The sequence below is a fragment of the Pimephales promelas genome, chromosome 19 (genome assembly GCF_988280905.1).
Source record: "Pimephales promelas chromosome 19, fPimPro1.hap1.1, whole genome shotgun sequence".
Taxonomy (NCBI): Eukaryota; Metazoa; Chordata; class Actinopteri; order Cypriniformes; family Leuciscidae; genus Pimephales; species Pimephales promelas.
This window is the reverse complement of record NC_142787.1, coordinates 23,460,315-23,478,185: the sequence shown is the minus strand read 5'-3', so window position 1 is coordinate 23,478,185 and position 17,871 is coordinate 23,460,315. Positions and strand designations below refer to the sequence as shown.

At 36.8% G+C, this 17,871-nt stretch overlaps 2 protein-coding genes across 5 annotated transcripts in view; both read right to left on the bottom strand.

Moving 5' to 3' along the window:
- The window catches only part of myo7ab (myosin VIIAb), a 28,841-nt gene extending 25,854 nt beyond the window's left edge, over nt 1–2,987 (bottom strand). The window contains exons 1-3 of the mRNA XM_039694054.2: nt 2,922–2,987; nt 2,302–2,415; nt 2,025–2,177 (exon numbers count right to left, since the gene is read on the bottom strand). Of these exons, the coding sequence (XP_039549988.2) occupies nt 2,025–2,177; nt 2,302–2,415; nt 2,922–2,939 (285 nt within the window). The 5' untranslated portion in view covers nt 2,940–2,987. The remainder of the gene's footprint in view (nt 1–2,024; nt 2,178–2,301; nt 2,416–2,921) is intronic.
- A 9,370-nt stretch (nt 2,988–12,357) lies between these two features.
- The window catches only part of capn5b (calpain 5b), a 33,046-nt gene continuing 27,532 nt past the window's right edge, over nt 12,358–17,871 (bottom strand). For 2 of the 4 annotated variants that reach the window (XM_039693720.2, XM_039693721.2), the window contains 2 exons: nt 16,687–16,823; nt 12,358–16,535 (listed from right to left, as the gene is read on the bottom strand). In XM_039693720.2, coding sequence (XP_039549654.1) covers nt 16,353–16,535; nt 16,687–16,823 — 320 coding nt within the window. In that variant the 3' untranslated portion in view covers nt 12,358–16,352. Of the gene's footprint in view, nt 16,536–16,675; nt 16,824–17,871 lie in introns of all 4 variants that reach the window. The other 2 variants (XM_089124021.1, XM_039693722.2) reach the window with 2 other exon arrangements.

The window sequence follows — 17,871 nt, the reverse complement described above, 5'->3', positions numbered from 1 at the left end:
TGAATTGTTGCAAATGTGATGAAAATATTTGCAACAATGATTTAAAATCAAGTCTTTGGAGACAGTTGAGAACACTGTAAATATGTGATTTCATCAAAATAATCTGAGGCAGGGCTGGACTGGCCATCGGGCATAGCGGGCATTTTCCCGGTGGGCTGACGTGCTTTGTGGGCCGATAGCCTACATCTAGTACTTTCTTTTTTTCTTTTTTTTTTTGCTCGCATGTCTGAACGGCGGCCCATTGCGTTTAGTTTTGTTTAATTGGCGGCTCTGGGATCTTTGTGACTGTGTAATGCATTCAGATTCTGAGGTGAGCCAATTACTTTTTTAGGGAGTTTGCCAGTGTTTCCTGCACTGAGAACCAAACTCACTCCCTCAGTGAGTTGTTAATGAAGTCACAATTAACTTCCCACACTGAACCACAAATCATTTTTTTTTGGTTATGAACTATAGCAACTTTGAGTAAGACTGTAAGACAATTTTGTTTATGTTAAAATACTTTTCGATTCAAGCTTAAAGGAGTAGTTCACTACTACAAAAACTTTTGCTGATAATTTACTCACCCCTATGTCATCCAAGATGTCCATGTCTTTCTTTCTTCAGTCAAAAAGAAATTAAGGTTTTTGATGAAAACATTCCAAGATTTCTCTCCATATATCTTTACTGGTAACCAAACTGTTCAAGGTCCAAAAGACAGTTTCAGTGCAAACTGTTCAAAGGGCTTTAAACGATTCCAGACGATGAATAAGGGTCTTATAAAGCGAAACGATAGTTCATTTAAAAAAAAATAATAACAAAGTTTAATTTTTATAAGCTCAAATGGTCGCCTTGCCCTGTATTCTGTGATGTATGTTTGTGACTCTCCTGTTCGAACTTGTTTATCAAAATGAACGAATCTTTTTTCGTGTCATTTGGTTCATTCAACGAATGAACTGAACGAATTGACTCAGAAAACGATTTTTTTTTTTTAAATGAGTTTCGCTTGATAAGACCAGTTTGAACAGTTTGCAGTGTGCACTGAAACTGTCTTTTGGACCTTGAACCGTGGACATGGACATCTTGGATGAGATGGGGGTGAGTAAATTATCAGCAAAAGTTTTTTTTACAAATGAAAAACTGAATATAGGCCATCCACTGAATGTATTTACATTCTGAATGCATAAGAAAGTAAAACTGATATCATGACATAATTTCCATATTTAAGCTCTTTTCACAGTGAGCGTTAATGATTCAGTCAGACCCTCCAATTCTGTGCCCAATGATTGAAATGATTCAAGCATCCATTTAAACTTTGACAAAGCTACACTGCCTTCCATTAAGCATTCTAGTGGTGAGAATGGCTGAAGGGGATTCAATGATGAAACAAAATGAAAAGGTTACATTTCACAAAGCCAATGTGATCTGACACCCAAAAAAACAAGCAAAAAAGTTATTCCATATAAGAAACCAAAACAAATCATTATTTTTTTTCCCCTCAATTGATTTGAATGAAAAAACACACCCCTTTATATTCAGCCAACGCTACAATGGTAAAATGTTTTGGTCTCAATACATTGTTCAGTCATAAATCAACGCCAGTGTTCTAACAACAGTCTATTTTTCTAAGTCAACAAGTTTTGAAGCATAAAATCTTTAAAAATATATTTCATGCTAAGCAACAACAAACCAGTGTTGATAAAAAGTGTCATCTGCAATTAATAGTCAGCATTTATCAGTTTTCAACCCATTTTATTTCTAAAAATCTTAGTGAAAGAGTGAGAAAAAGTGAGAAAAACATGGACTTTGATCAAATAAGGCCAAAATAAGAATTTGGCTGCTGGTTAACATTATGCAATAATTATGCAATAATCTTAATGATGAAATGTTTACTGTTATATTGTAATTGCGGTCGCTATATTTGACAAAATAATGGTCATATGATTTTTTGAGCACAATAGTAAAAAATTCCCATGCAGCGTTATTAGATTTCCATGCAATCAAAGAGACCAGACCGGAGAGAAAAAAATGTCAAAGCTCAGGCTTACATATATGACCCTGTCGTTGTAACGGATCAGGAGATTTCTGAGGATACCAGCTTCATTCAGGTCCCCGAGACGGATCATGTCCTCTACTCCATGAATGGAGGTTGGGTGCATGGGCTTGATGTTTGTAGCATTCTGAAGAGAGATCCAATGCTCCTGTATGAGGGAAAAGGCAGACTATTAAACCTCCCTTTCTCATTGGTAGAGAAAGTGCTTTCATAGTTCACTAACTGGTTTTCTCTCGCATGTAATTATGAGTGGTATACACTGAAAGACCCACCTTCCCTTCATCATCCAAGACCTGAATTTGACCCGAATCACAGAGTTTGACCACGGCACCAACAGGGACATCAAACTCACGGCCTGTTCTAAGGTCCAACCAGACATAGTCCCCCTATTGGACAACCAATCAAATAATCTAATCTTTAAACAATCAACAGTCATTGGAAAAAATTCATAACTGATTGCAAAAACAGACTAAAAACTTTATTGGAAAAATAGAATAAAATGTAACAAGATTTACATTTTAAGTAAATAAAAGACAGTTTTGTTTTGTATCTGGTTCACTGTATAATAGTTTTTTTATTTAATATAAAAGCATGGCACCCTATAAGAAGAATTATGCCTATAAAATTTTAATTAGTCCCAACAGGTCCAGCACAGAGATTTTTTTGTCATAGCAATAAGACTCATTGACAATGCAAGGTGGCCATTCCACTGCAACATAAAACTGATTTAAAGTAGCTTCATTCAAATTGATTACTGGAGTGGAAAACTAGATATAGTTCAATTTATGCAGGGAAAGTGTGCTAATAATGCATGATGTTCTAGCTGCCAAAATACAGTGTCCTTTGAGCAAGTAAAGAAGTTTAACACTGTTTTTTTTAGTTTAAGTCTTACCTGTTGCAGAATGACCATGTTTCTGGTTTAGAGTTTTGACATTAGAAGTCACCATGTGAGGGACCTATACAGGATAAAAATAAATAAAGAGAATAAGAGAACATTAAAAATTAATGTATCAAATTTAAAAAAAGATTAAAGCAAATGCACTGCTGTACAGCATGAAATGATGAAAAAAATAAAATACTCCACACCGACTTTGCAAATAATTATTAATAAACAAAGATATCACAGCGTTTCAAATAAAAGCAAGAATCTGATCACAGTTTCACATTGCATCATACATTTTGAAATGGAATTATAATGGACTTTACTAGTAAGAATCTGATCCCATGAGTATTAAAGACCAAAAACATTGCGAACTTTGCAGAGCACAGAAAAGCTGTTATATTATACTAGATCACTGATTGAGGCATGAAAATCACAACTAGGTAGAGTTTATTTTAAGATAAGACTGAGACTGCCCACACTGTGATCATTAGAAAGACATTATCAGTACAGAATATCACACAGAACGCCTTTTGAACAAAATGCTGCTAGTAGTTACTTGAAGCAACTGCCTGATGCCAAATATACTGGATGGATGTATGTATTCACACCCTGTGCTACTGAGGATAATTACACAGCTGTGAAAGCAGATCCAACAATAGTTTTACTCAGGCAGAGCGTCCTCAAGTCCTTACAGAATACATGTCATTACAGCCAGCATGAAGAGCAGTGTATAAAACACACAATGAGCTTCCCTCAATGATTTAAAGGCTAAAAGAGTGTGTTCTGATTGGCCTGCAGAACTGCCCTGTCAATGCCAACAATGTTCAACAATACCTCTTAAAAAAAAAAAAAAAAAAAAAAACGCATTCTTGCGCATTCTTCTTGATCAACACTTAAATATGGATACGTTTTGTAAAAAAGCAACATTTTGAGCAAAAAGCTGAGAAAAATCACGTTTTTGTCAAAGACTGCATCTGAATCAGAATCAGAACGATGATCAAAACCAAGGTTGCTGCTGGAAGAGGTGTTAGTGACGCCAGCAGGGGGCGCTCACCCAATGGTCTGTTTGCCTTTTAACGCCCAAGTAGTGGTGGGGATACTATACTGTCAAAGAGCACTGTCCTTCGGATGAGACGTAAAAACCTAACGAAAAAAAGGACCTGACTCTCTGTTGTCACAAAAAATAAATAAATAAATAAATCACAGGATATCTTTCGAAAGAGTAGGGGTGTAACCCCGGCATGGTCAAATTTGCTCAGTGGCCTCTGTCCATCATGGCCTCCTAATCATCTCCATATACTGATTGGCTTCATCACTGTCTCCTCTCCACCAGTAAGCTGGTGTGTGGTGGGCTTTCTGACGCAATATGGCTGCCGTCGCATCATTCAGGTGGATGCTGCACATTGGTGGTGGTTGAGGAGATTCCCGCTTCTATGTAAAGCACTTTATGAATTATTACTACTATTATTAGTCACTACGCAAACTGTCGTTTGTAAATTCCAGCTGAATCATTTCCTTGTGCGTTTTTTTCTCCTTCTGCAACACTAGATAACCAATTCCATCCTCACCTGCGTCATGAGCAGAGCAGGCATCATAAGAATAACAGCTTAACTGTTTCACAGATGAGTTATTCTAGAGTCATGTCACCATTATCAAATTAAATGTGAGAATGAAGTTTGGGGAGTAAGACTGAGGTATGTGTTACCTCCTGTGCTGTCCTCATGGCACACTCAATAAGAAGATTAGTACGGATGTTAATCACAGATTAAGCACAATATAAAGACCAATTTAGTTTTTAAGAATGTAATGCAGAATGCAGAAACGTGGTACAAAGTATAAATGAAGTGTGTAGCAGAAGAGCTTTGAAACTATCTGTAACTATCTACTATTGTAAAAAGCGGTATATACGTAACTGCAGTTGTGCGTTGAGTCATGGGTCTTTCGTGGGGAGACTCTCCTCATATTCATGCATAACAATGCATTTAAAAGTTAATGGCCAAGGGGAACTTTATAAAAGTTCACGTTGTTGTTGCAGATGAAATATAACATGGACAATATTACATAAATATTTTATCAGCTTAAATGTTGATTATTAGTCACTGAAACCCCTTATCTGAGCCATTGATCGTGCACATTCGCCACGTTTTATAGTTTTCTGAACACTTTTTACTCATGTTTGTAGTTTTTTTTCCTGAATCCTCCTCCAAAGTGCAATGGGTTGTGGGAAATATTAGCTGTTGTAGTGTGCACAGATCCACACTTTGAAAAACCACCGGAAATAGTAGACCATCCGGAGACTTCTGGCATACTCTTTTCAACATACTATGCATTGGGACACACTTATTTTAATCTCACATACTATTTTAAAAACAATAGGCACTATTCGGATATTTAATGTGGGGAAGGGGGATTGGTTTGTTAAACTATGAATGTGAAACCATAGTAAAAACAGTTGCCGTTGATTGACGCCAATTGGACGTTCATGTTTTTTTCCGTCTATTTGAAAGTTAGGCTAATAAACATTGCATTCTATACGGCCTGTCATTTTTTTTAAAATTATAGTACATAGCCTGCCTCCAGTTTTCCTCAACTTGACTAATTAAAGGGCAATGTTTGACCGGCATATCATCAAAATGTCCATAGCAGCGATTACTAAACCAGCGATTGGTCAGTCACTGGGGAAGAACGACCTGGTCATCCGTTTCCTTAAGGTAGCTAAGAGGCTGAATCCTCCCAGACCCCCTTCTGTACCCATGTGGGACTTTTCTACGGTCTTGGAAGCCATGAAAGGTGGCCCATTTGAGCCAATCCATTTATCAGACATGAAACATTTGTCGTTCAAGACAGAGTTTCTTATGGCTCTTGCTTCAGTGAAGTGCATAGGGGATTTACAAGCGCTCTCAGTAAGCGCGGCATGTATGGAATTTGGGCCAAATGACTCGAAAGTCATACTCAAACCAAGACACGGGTACGTGCCTAAATCCCTCAACACACCGTTCAGGGATCAGGTTATTTGCCTGTCTGCCGTGCCGGTTTACAACGAGGAAAAGGACGCGAGATCCCTTTGCCCAGTCAGGGCATTAAGCTCCCTTAGGATGCTATAAGTTATTGGGAATAATGCTTCTAGCCTCTCTTCTCAGACTCTCTGTGAGTCCCTGGTGATTATGCACTATATGAACCCCGGGCACCTGCCCTTGGGACTTTGGTGTTGGATCCCAGAATGCATGGCGTTTCCCCATTACGCAGTATGAGAGAACCTATCATAAGGGAACGTTTTGGTTACTAACGTAACCTCGGTTCTCTAGAGGAGGGAACAAGTACTGCGTATCTTTGCCGTGCGCGCAACACGCTCTGGTTTGCTTCGCCGATGAAAAAACAGATTATATCAGCCATACTTATAGGCACAAGCCACCCCTGTCTGACGTGACGTTGTGGACGCAAAGTGCCCCCATTGGATCTGACGTCACCAATGGCCTCTCTTTATAGGCTGCTGCAGTTGCCGCAGGACAGCCAATAGGCACGCGAGCCGTCTTGCCTATGTCTGCATGCTGCCACAACACTTTTTACATGAATTAATTTTTGGCTTCAATATCTCATGGATTATATTGGTAAGATATTACACAGTACTCGTTCCGTCTTCTAGAGAGAACCAAGGTTACGTTAGTAACCGTCAATTAAATTAGCGTAAATTAGCATAACAAAACATTAATCACTACTAAATCTCACACGTAACATTAATCTTACACAAAAAAAAACATTATATTGCACTTAATTTTAGCATTTACACTCTCTTTCGAGTTCCATCGGCAAAGCATGCTGGGAAATAGACATCCCAGCCGTTTCAGTTAAACTTAAGTTAGTCTAAATTAAAATAAATAATTTCATAAAACTCAAAACAATGAAACAGTTCAGTTTACTTAAAATATATCAGTTCTGTGAACTTGAAAGAAAAAGAAAGTGCTATATACTCATAAAAATTAATTTGACTGAACTAATTCGTTGAATTTAAGTTTGTCCTACTCAAACCAATTAATTATTTTGACCGTTAGCATTTACAGACCACACTGGTAACCGAGTATGTTTTATGAATAGACAAATATAAAACATTATACAAGCACTACAAACATTTCAGCCAAATGCAGTTTATGAAATATGCAAAACCTTTAAACCACAGGGAAAAAAATAAAATAAAATAAACCCATGGCACCAATTTTAAAGTAGCCACATTCCACTTGGCAACCCTTGACATTAAACATCATCAGCCGAACAGGTAAACTCATCTACTCACTAGTATACTTTTACAGGCTCATTGTGTTTATAACCACAATCTTAAAACCTGTTCTAACTCAAACTTTCAATATTTTTTTTTTTTTAAGCAAGACAAAAAGTTATGTGATGGTGATGTTGTAGTCACTCAACTATGGTGTAGTCAATTTATAGCCTACATTTAGCTGTTAACTACAATTTTTTTTGGTTAAATGTGTAAGACTAAGAATCATAAACTTTTATTGGCCACTGGTCTTATTTTCTGCATAATTCAAAAGCCTATTGAGTTTTTGTCGAGGGAACCAGGGTGATGATACTAACTCTAAGGTGTTGGAAAACATTGGATAAGCTACTGTGAAACTGTAGCATGCCAAGATGCTAATTTTAAGTAAATAAACGACAATACACTTATTTTATTTTAAAAACTGAGTTTAAAACATATCAATAGCTATAAATAATAGCATTTATATATACAGTATTTTTACTTAGTTGTTCCCCAACACTAGAACTTTGGAGGAAAAAAAAGGATCTGGCAAAAAATAGTACAGGAAGACATCACGCTATAACATTTAAGGAGATTGTTATAGATTAAAATGTAAACAGTCTGGCTTTTCTCGCTTAAACACGTCTAATCTCACAGTTTGCTGGATCAGTGTAATGGCAGAAACACTATGGGAAAAAATAACATGGAAGTCAATGGGGCCTATTAACTGTTTGCTTTCAGACATTCTTCAAATAATCTTCTTTTGTGTTCAGCAAAAGAAAGAAATTCATACAGGTTGAGGGCGAGTAAATGATGGCAGAATATTCATTTTTGGGAGAACTATCCCGTTAGCAGTGAAGCACTGAATAAATAATGAACGTGTGTGTCCCCCTATTATTGCTTATTTGTTTCTAGACTTTTAGGTCAGACGTTTATTTGGCTGGTTTCATAACCAGTTGTTTGCCCTGGGCCAAGACTCACATAAAGGTCTTAAATCTTGTGGCCCTCTAAACTCTTAACTGCTTTATCCAGCACGTCACTGAGTGCCAGAGGTAGATTAACACAGTCACTTCCTCTGTGTCCGTCAGATCAGCATGTCAACGCAATTCACTTCTCTGTAGAAGATGCTGCATGCCATCCACACAAACACATGTGGATAACAGTTTTACACTTCAAAAAAAAAGTAAGTAGAAAATTAAAATGTAATAGCTATAAATTAATATATATATATATATACATATATTGTAAAAAAGTAAATAGAAACACAATTAGGAGTAGTCATGATAAATGATAATAGTAACACTTATAAGTTAGTTAATGCATTAATAGCAATGAGCACATTCATGGCAGTACTTATTAATCTTTGTTAAAAAATATAACTGTTTATTGTTAATTCATGTTAGACACAGTGTTTGAATTAAATAATCCTTTAGTAAATGTTGAGATTAAACATAAACTGAGTTTAGATATACTTTTCATTGTCAATTTCTTTGTTATTGTGTATAATTTATAGTTTTCTCATACAATTTGGCTTTTCCAGTAAATTAAATATTTCAATAATTATATAGGGGAAAAAAGTATCTTTACTTTCTAAAGCTAAAGTATTTCACAACCCCTTTCTCTCTATAGGAAGGTATAAATGGTTCCTCCTGAGGCCTGGTACAGAGAGCGGCAGTGCAGAAAACAGTCGGCAGTAAGTAGCTTTCTGTAAAGCCTTAAAAGAGCATGAGGTGCTGGACGGCTAAGCCCTGAATCTGAACACTTACTCACCTCACAGTGACTCAAGAGTTTCTTTTCTCCCTTCTTCTATCTTTGCAGCTCTATCTGTTCGTCCCTCTGTCACCAGATGTTATTTAGGTCCACACGTCCAGGTTCAAGAGTTGATCTGGAGTCAGGTGATTGACAGGTGTATCAGACAATGATTTTAGAGGATAAAGCACACTCTTCAACAGTCTCTCAATTGTGTTGTTGTCCTCTTACGTATGTCCTACTGTGCACTACCTGTTGATGTGTAATGCTGGGTAATGAAGCAGGAGAGCAGTGGCAGCATTCAGCGTCTCCTTCAATGGCACTCCTGATCCAGCTTAGAGGAGGCGGGGTTAGACGCTGTGGGGGAGGGAAGGCTTGACACAAAGGTCCGGTGGTCACTTCAACAGTGGTACATGGCCACTAGTTTCCCGTTAAACGTTCATCGCCTTTGCAAACTAAACATGAAAAGGTCAAGCTTTTGTATCTATAAACAGATGCTGGGTGTGTCTGATTCACTGATTGTAAAGTTTAAATGGAAATGGCATGAATCCAGAATATGCAACACCCATAAATAACATTAAATACAGTGAAATCTCTCAAGGATAAAGCCCCTTTAATCGGTCGGAAAAACATTTAATGTAAAAGCATCATTGATTCTTCCTGACATTTTTCTAATAAAAAAGAAACAGCATCAGAAATATGTGAAAATTTAAGTAAATTACATTTTTAACTTTGAATGAAATTTGAATTTAATTAGCTTTTTTATTTACTTACATCACTGGGCTCTCTCAGACCCAACATGAAAACATTAATTCAAATTCTATCATATTTAACTCACCTCCATGTTGCTGTGTCGAAACAAGACAAAACAAACAATAAATTACAATAGGATTTGAATGAGTTAGAATAGTGAAGCGCAAAAATCCTTGTACACAAAACAACTGCAGCAATATACATTTTTTATCTTTTATTTCAAAGTCATGCCACAAGTTGACAAAATACAAAAGAAACAAAGAAGTACTTCAAATAAGTATATCAAATAACCACAGTGTAACCCAGGAGACTTACACGCAAAATAAAACACATTTAAACAGAGAAAAGATACAGAAACCCTACAATCAGTAAAGATAATAGTATATGTCTGTGTCTGTTTGATTTTTGAACACAAGATTCAATGGCTAGATATAAAACAGTAAACAAATGAGTATAAAATGCTGATAAAAGATACTTGTTATAAAGATAATATCAGCTATGTTTCATATAATGATACCATGCAAGATATTTTGTGTACTTCTGTTTATGTATATATATATATATATGTCGGTTTCAAGTTCAACATCAGCAGAAAAAATACAAGAGTATCACAAGCTCATTTTCTGGACATCTGACCTATGTCAAAAAATGACAAAGAGATTCACTCTCTCCGCAAGCATTCACTAGTTATTAAGGCTGTACTCAATCAAGATGCCTAGAGAAAGTCCAACATGGCATGACAGTATTTGTGACGGCGTGTTTTAAAGAAAAGAGGTTCACTCAGCCAAAGTACATGCAGCAGTCAAGGCCAGAGAGCCAGTAACATCACAGAGAGCAAATAACGGCCAGAAGAAACACTCAAGAACGTCATTCGCGTGATCATATGAGCCGAAACAATGCCAGTGCTTTAGTTTAGACGATTGGAATTTCTGCTTACAAGCAGTTAAAAGTCTCCACAGACATAATACATGTTGAGATTGTGAATATGCATGAGAGTGATATAGGCATCCTATGCAAATGTTTTTCCTTCATACATTGAATTACTGTAGCTGCGAAAAATTGGGTTGCTGCATCAATCCATAGTGTGTATAAATCCCGTTTGTAAACAAACACAAACCCACATGCAATGTTAGATTAGACTATCACATGGAAGCAGCATCAAGATCCACTCAACACAACATGGCAAAATTCCTCTATTTGATCTGAAGCATGCACCACTATCTGAGTGAACCAAGACCTTCTAAGACCATTTGAACGGTGTCGTTCTGCCATATGGCATTGGCGAGGGCCAAAGAAAATTCTAATGAATTAAAGGGATAGTTCACTTTGAAATTAATTTTTGGTATGTTTTAGCTTACCTCAAGGGCATCCAAGATGTAGTTGTGTTTGTTTCAGCAAAATTTTGATATTTTTAGGTCAAGCCGTTCATGTCTGTCAGTCATATAATGGAGGTCTATGGGGTCCACCTCAAAGAGCATGCACAGAGAAGTCCAAATTAAACATGATTTAATGACTCATTAATGTAAGTACACATGGATGGCCTAAGACACGAAACGAGCGGTTTGTGTGAGAAAACGAATAGTTTTTATATAGATTTTACCTCTTGTGACCACAGCCACGTTCAAGTAATATGAGGGCGCGGGCACTTTGTAGCTGTGGTTACAAGAGGTAAAAACAATATAAATACTGTTCGTTTTCCCACACAAACCGCTCGTTTCGTGTCTTAGGCTATCAATGTGTACTTATATTTACGAGTCATTGAATCATGTTTAATTTGGATTTTTCTGTGCATGATCTTTGAGGTGGACCCCATAGACCTCCATTATATGACTGACAGACATGAACGGCTTGACCTTAAAATATCAAAATTCTGCTGAAACAAACACAACTACATCTTGGATGCACTTGAGGTAAGCTAAAACATATCAAAAATTCATTTCAAAGTGAACTATCCCTTTAAAGAAAACACACAAATAATTGATTGAAATATAAAGAAATCTTTACACAAGGCATTTGAACTTCAACGGTTCTTATTATATGCCATTGGCCACATATGTTATTTGGAAAAATAAACAGGAAATGCATATGGCTCCAACTGTACTGGCACATTGGCATCTTTCACATTAAAATCAAAATCTACAATGTAAGCTTTAGATGAAACAAACGAAAAGAAAAATGAAAAGTTTGTTGTCTGAAGAGAACCGGTAAACGGTTAAAGAGAAACTGACTAGATTTAAGGCTATTTATTAGTTTGTTTAGTCAGATTAAATGGTATTAAGTGTGTAATTTCTGCACACATAATCTAACTAAATTGCACAAATTCCAGAACATGACCCTCATTTGTCATTGGTCAGATAAACAGATAGCCCTGCCCCAAACTCACCCCATTGGTTAAGCCAATGCTGCTGGTTGGATCGCTCAAACAAACAGAGCAATATTTTGATAGCGCCACAGAACTAAAGGGTTAGACTTCATGGAAACAAACATTAAAAATGATTAAAAACTGATGTCTCAATATCTAAAAGGCAAAAACAAGATGGCTAACTTAAAGCATACATGTCAAAATGTTGCTGTTTGAACTTGTACTTTCAATCAAACACCTCTCTGCTCAGCACAAACTGCTGTCTATTATCTAAATCAATCAGTCATAGAGGACAAAATGGAGATAAGTAAAATCCTTCAACAGACATGAAATTTTCCTTGCTAAATCCTGTTTAACCATTATAATCTGGCCTGTGGAGGCACAAATGTTGTAAAAGAATGACTGGGCTATTGTTGGGGATTTCCAATTCAGTCTGGTTGTATAAAAACTGAAATGTAATGGAGGTTAAAGAAAAAGCTTCTTTAATCCCTGAATAAGATCATTTTGTCTCTGGTGTGCCACACTGGCTAATCCAGTGGGATTCCTTGTCATCCAACATTGTTACTCTGATTGGCACTGCGTTGTTCAAACCTAGTATTTAACACTGTTGGTGTTTCTCTTCTTTTTCTTGCTCATCTAAGTTTGAGTATAAATACTGGCTCAACTTTAAAAACATTACAAATGTTATAAACATTAGTCATTTTAACCTAATGTTGGAGATTCTTATGCTACATTTTAGACACAAAATAGTAAAAACTGCAAACAGGCTCATTGTAACTACTGCACCATTTGGCCTTCACATTTGTTTCATTGCGGAAGAATTTAAAGATTATTAAAAAAAAAAAAATAACACAATGTAACAAAAACTCCTCAAAGGCAATAATAAATGAATTAACTTGAAGTGAAATCGGCGAAGATGAGTTACGAAGGAATAAATCCTCAAATTGTCAACTTAACACTGCAGAAAACCCATTCTTAATCAGTGTTTTTGTCTTGTGTAGAATCATTTTAACATCCTTAAAACTTAAAACTGCCAAAAATAATTAAATCGTCTTCTTAGAAAATGTTTTTAATTATGTTTATTTTCTCTTACCACATTGGCAACTGCATTTATTTATTTTAATTCTAACAGAATTTAGTGAAGTTTATGCCTTGCCATTGTGGTTAAAAGAAGTTTTTCAGTGTCGCTGACATTCAAATCAGAGGATGCTAAAACATACCCAACCATGATAAAAGACTGATGTGGACTTATTTCTTTTTCCAAAACTCAGTTATAGTGACTGAAATTTTGGGATGAAGCATAAACAAGACATTGTAGTGCACTAAGAGTTCTGTAGCAGTCTCTGGTGGAACAGCACAACTAGCCATTGGAAAGGACACAAAGCTGGTGATGATATTCACCATGTGGTGTATTTCCTCATTTTCAATAGAAGTTGAGAGAAAAAAAAAAACGAGGATCTTCTCAAGTACAGAATGTTCGTTAATGCAATCGTGCAGCAGTTGTTGCGAATCTCAAACAATGGCACATGCTGTTTGGCAGGAGACTGACTAGAAAGTCATTAAGACACAGACAAATCCTTGTTTTACAGTCTCACGATCCTCAGAGCAAGAGTGAGGTAAACCCAGAGATATTTGTGGGTCCAAAGGCCTGCTCTTCATCCTTTGAGCACCGCTAGCACTGATAAGAGTTTTCCCTTTGATTTAAACGTGCATTACCTTTTAATGGTCCTTAGGTTATATTTGAGGGCTAGTGGATCACACACACACACACACACACGCACACACACACAGGTGACCAGAAATCCATGATATACAATCCATGATGTAACGGAGGCCAGCTAGTAGTTGCTGTGCAAGTAAACCTCACTCCTCTGATCTCAATAGGTGCTCTAGCAACAGACGCTAGGGGCTGCAGTCTTTAGCCTCCTTGTTAGAGCGCCCGACTCTCACGTTGAAGTAGTGGAGTTGAGTAGGACCTGGGTGGAGGGGTTACATACACAGCAGGGCTCGACAGTAAGGACTGCCCAATGGCCCAGTGGATCGCTGACAGGTGGGCCAATTCTGCGTACTCATGAAAGTTTGTCATTTGAACATGTTTTTTAAGTCTTGCTAATTTAAACATTCGAGCGATCGTAAACCATTCAAGCACAATAATTATTTCAATGAATTACTTTAATTATTTAATAAAAATAAGGCTAAAATAAAAAAAGATTGCCTTGTCAGTAACTGAAAAAATACTAAACACGTGAGCTGAAATAAAATATCAAAATCAATAAATCAATAAAAATCGATAAAAATATAAAATTGATAAAAGTAAAAACTAAATTTTATAAAAAAAATAAACTGAAATTAAAATGAAAACTAAAAATATAAAAGTATAAGATAATTAAAAATATTTGTAGTACTATAATGGTATATAAATAACACAAAAATAAAGTCAATGGACTACACACATTAACCCACCCCCTCTTTTGTTATGAATCGCTACAAATCAGGCTGCTGGATTCTTACGTTAGAAAAAGCATACAATCATAGCGATGACAAATTTAAAATAATGTTTTTAGCTGTCAAACTAAGACTAATTATTAGGACAAATGTCATCCTAAATTTAGCTTGTGATGTGGGACAAGACTTGTCAAATCAGGACTATTTGGTCACCCAAACACACACACACAATATCAAATGCAGAACAAAGGTGAAATGCTCATCAAACCCCCCAGCATTTTTGTAATGCCAATCCATGTTTTCAGGCAGAAAATGGCATGGCAGATAGTTCGGGTGGGCTTTTAGTACCATGAGTCCGGTGGTAAAAGTAGAACTTGCCTTCAAACTCCAGTAGGCTCCAATCCAGATTCCTGTTGCTAAGCGACTTGACCCGGAAAATCTGAAGAGTTGCCCGCTGCGGCCCACCGGTCACTAATCTTTCAGCTAAATGACAGCTGATCAGGTCTAGCTAAAGATCAAGGTCTTTGTAATCAGGTGGACCTCCTGAATGGGCACGTGTTGACACTGACTGGACATGTGATGACTGAATGCATGGAAGAGAGACAAGGGGGAAAAAGTGGATTTGAATCATTTCCCTGGGCTGGGCTGCATTCAGTGATCTGGCAGACGAGGCATGGTCGCTCATGTGACTAAGACTCCTTAAAGATCTAATTCTACCTTAGACCACCTCTTGACTAGGTGGTTTTAAATGTATTAAAAATTGATTCACAGAGAATTTACTCACTGTCATGTTATAAACCCATATACTGTTTTTTGTGGAACACAAAAACATTTTTTTTTATCTTTATGTAGCTATTTTTCACACAACATGCCGTCAAGCTCCAAACACCACAAAAGTGGTCCATACAACTTTTTCAAAGTCTTCTGAAGAGCTTTTTTAAAAAAAAAAAAAAAATGAATTCATTATTCACCTATAATCTTCCCCTCCAGTGAACCGCTGAATTAAGAACCAATGGAAAACGGATCAATGAATCATGGATCAGTGGTTATTAAGTGAGAACTCAAGAACTGATTTGTGAACCAGATCAAATGGTTCACTGAAACGAACAGGCTCAAAAGATTAATGATTTGTGAATCAGAATGTACAAGGTTGTGTCAAAAATCACCCCCTATACCCTTAAAATCACCCCATATACCCTTAAACCTAATAAAGTGGACGTTATCGAGTACACTCATTCAATCCCACAAAGCACCGCAATAACGAGTGTACAACAGATGTACGCTAAACAGCTAGAGAATACCCATAATGTACTTGTGCGTCAAATTAATTTCTGCGTCTTGCCATTTTGTGGATACAGCGTAATATCATACAGGTATAAATACATTTTTAATATATCATTATTAATTATTAAAGGTTTATACATATTCCATGAAGATACTGTAGATCTTTTTATCTTACTACTAAAGCTGCCGATTTCAGAAGGGGGCAATTTCAGGCACAGACCAAGTTCAATTCACTGATTACAAGTTACAAGATCACTGGAGCAGAATATTATCACTGAATAATGACTTCAATTTCAGTCTGTTCCACACATAAAGCTATCGTATGGCTTCAAAAGACTCGTAATCTACTGTATGGATTACTGTGGTCACTACCAAGTACCAACTGTGAGGATTATACAAAACTGTCATTTGATCTATAGAAAACAGCATTAAAGGGGTTTAGGACAACATGAAAGTGAATAAGGGTTCAGCTTTTTTTGAAGGGGTAAAAAAGAGGAAGAATGTATGAGTGATAAAGGCATTGAGGGTGAATGAAGAAACCAAGCTGAAAGTGTGAAGTGGCGGGACGCATGAGGCTCAGGCTGCATTAAGTTTGTGATCAGATGTTGGTTAAAGTGGTGCAGGTGATCACCCGCACAGTGACCGTGCCTGGAAGGTTGTTGTCTTGGCGACTACCCTTGTCTTTAAGGTAGACTGTGTGCTGCTCTTGCCGGTCATTAGGGTCAGTAAAGAGGGTCACCTGACCCAGGAAGGTGTCAACAATCACATTCTTATTGTAGATCTGAGTTCGTCAAGGAGCAGTCAGAGGGGTTAAGCAGGAGAAACAGAGGAGAAAAGCAGAAATAAGGTAAGAGGAACAGATCAGGAGATCTGTAGCAGTTGGTGAAAAGGATTGAAGGAGGAAGAGAAGTAATTACATACTTCCAACTCACCTCGATGTGAATGCCTTCCTTTGGTTTTCTGCGGTAGAATATTCCCTTAATATCAAAACTAGGGCAGCGTGTGTCTTTGTACACGGGGGAGCGAACTTTTTCCCCCTCACAGGTTATGATCACATATGGGTCAGAGGCTAAAAAACATAAAATAAAAAAAGTGTTAGCAACACACAGGATATGACAGGATTCAGAACATACAGTTGCTGCCTCTACCACTGACACGCTGCTAAATATTTTCTTAATTAGTCATTTTTTTATAGTAAAAAATAATACAAGTAACTGTTTTCTATTTAAATAGAATATAATATATTCCTTTGATACATTTTCAGCATTATTACTCCAGTTTTCAGTGTCACATGATCCTTCAGAAATCATTCTAAAATGCTGATCTGCTGCTTAATAAACATTTCTTATCATCATCAATGTTGAAAAAAGTTGCTGCTGCTTAATATTTTGTGGAAATTGTGATAATTTTTTTTTAATCTTTGATGAATAGAAAGGTTTAAAGACCAGCATTTATTAAAACATTATTAAAAAAATCTTAGTGACCCTAAACTTTTGAACGTTGGTGTATATTTACAGTATATTGCAAGTCTAGAATAAATGTATCTTGTTCTTTGGATGTTTGAGGCAAAAATAATGATTAAGAAAATGATTTTGGCAGTGCACCATAAAGAAACAAATACAATGCCATGCATTGAATACAGACAAGTCGGAGATTGAAAAATAAATTAAAAAAGCTCTTGCTCTGAACCCGAGTTCAGTTCCACCTAGTTTTCCCAGCAGGTCTTTTTTTAACATTACGGGATGTTTTCATCATCACTGTGAATTTCACCTGTTTACGAGTGTAGCTAGGAAACAATTAAGGAAGAGAAAACCCCAGTTCCCTTTCATTGTCTCGCTTAGAAGCCTATCAACTTCGAGTACTTACAAAACGAGCCAATGGCAAAGAAATGCCATGGGTCTGTGGAATGGCACAGCGCAACTCCTCCCCACCTTGTGGGAATAAAACGAGGAAGCCGGCAGAATGCAGATATGTTTTCGCTTCGGAGCCAAGTTAATTTTTCGTTCCTTTAGCCATCTCTGATTCGTCAGCTTTCTACGAGACGAGCAAACTCTCCAGTGTTGGTGTGACGCTAATCTGTGCATGGTTTGCCAGTTGGTGTGTTTCAACACTCAAGT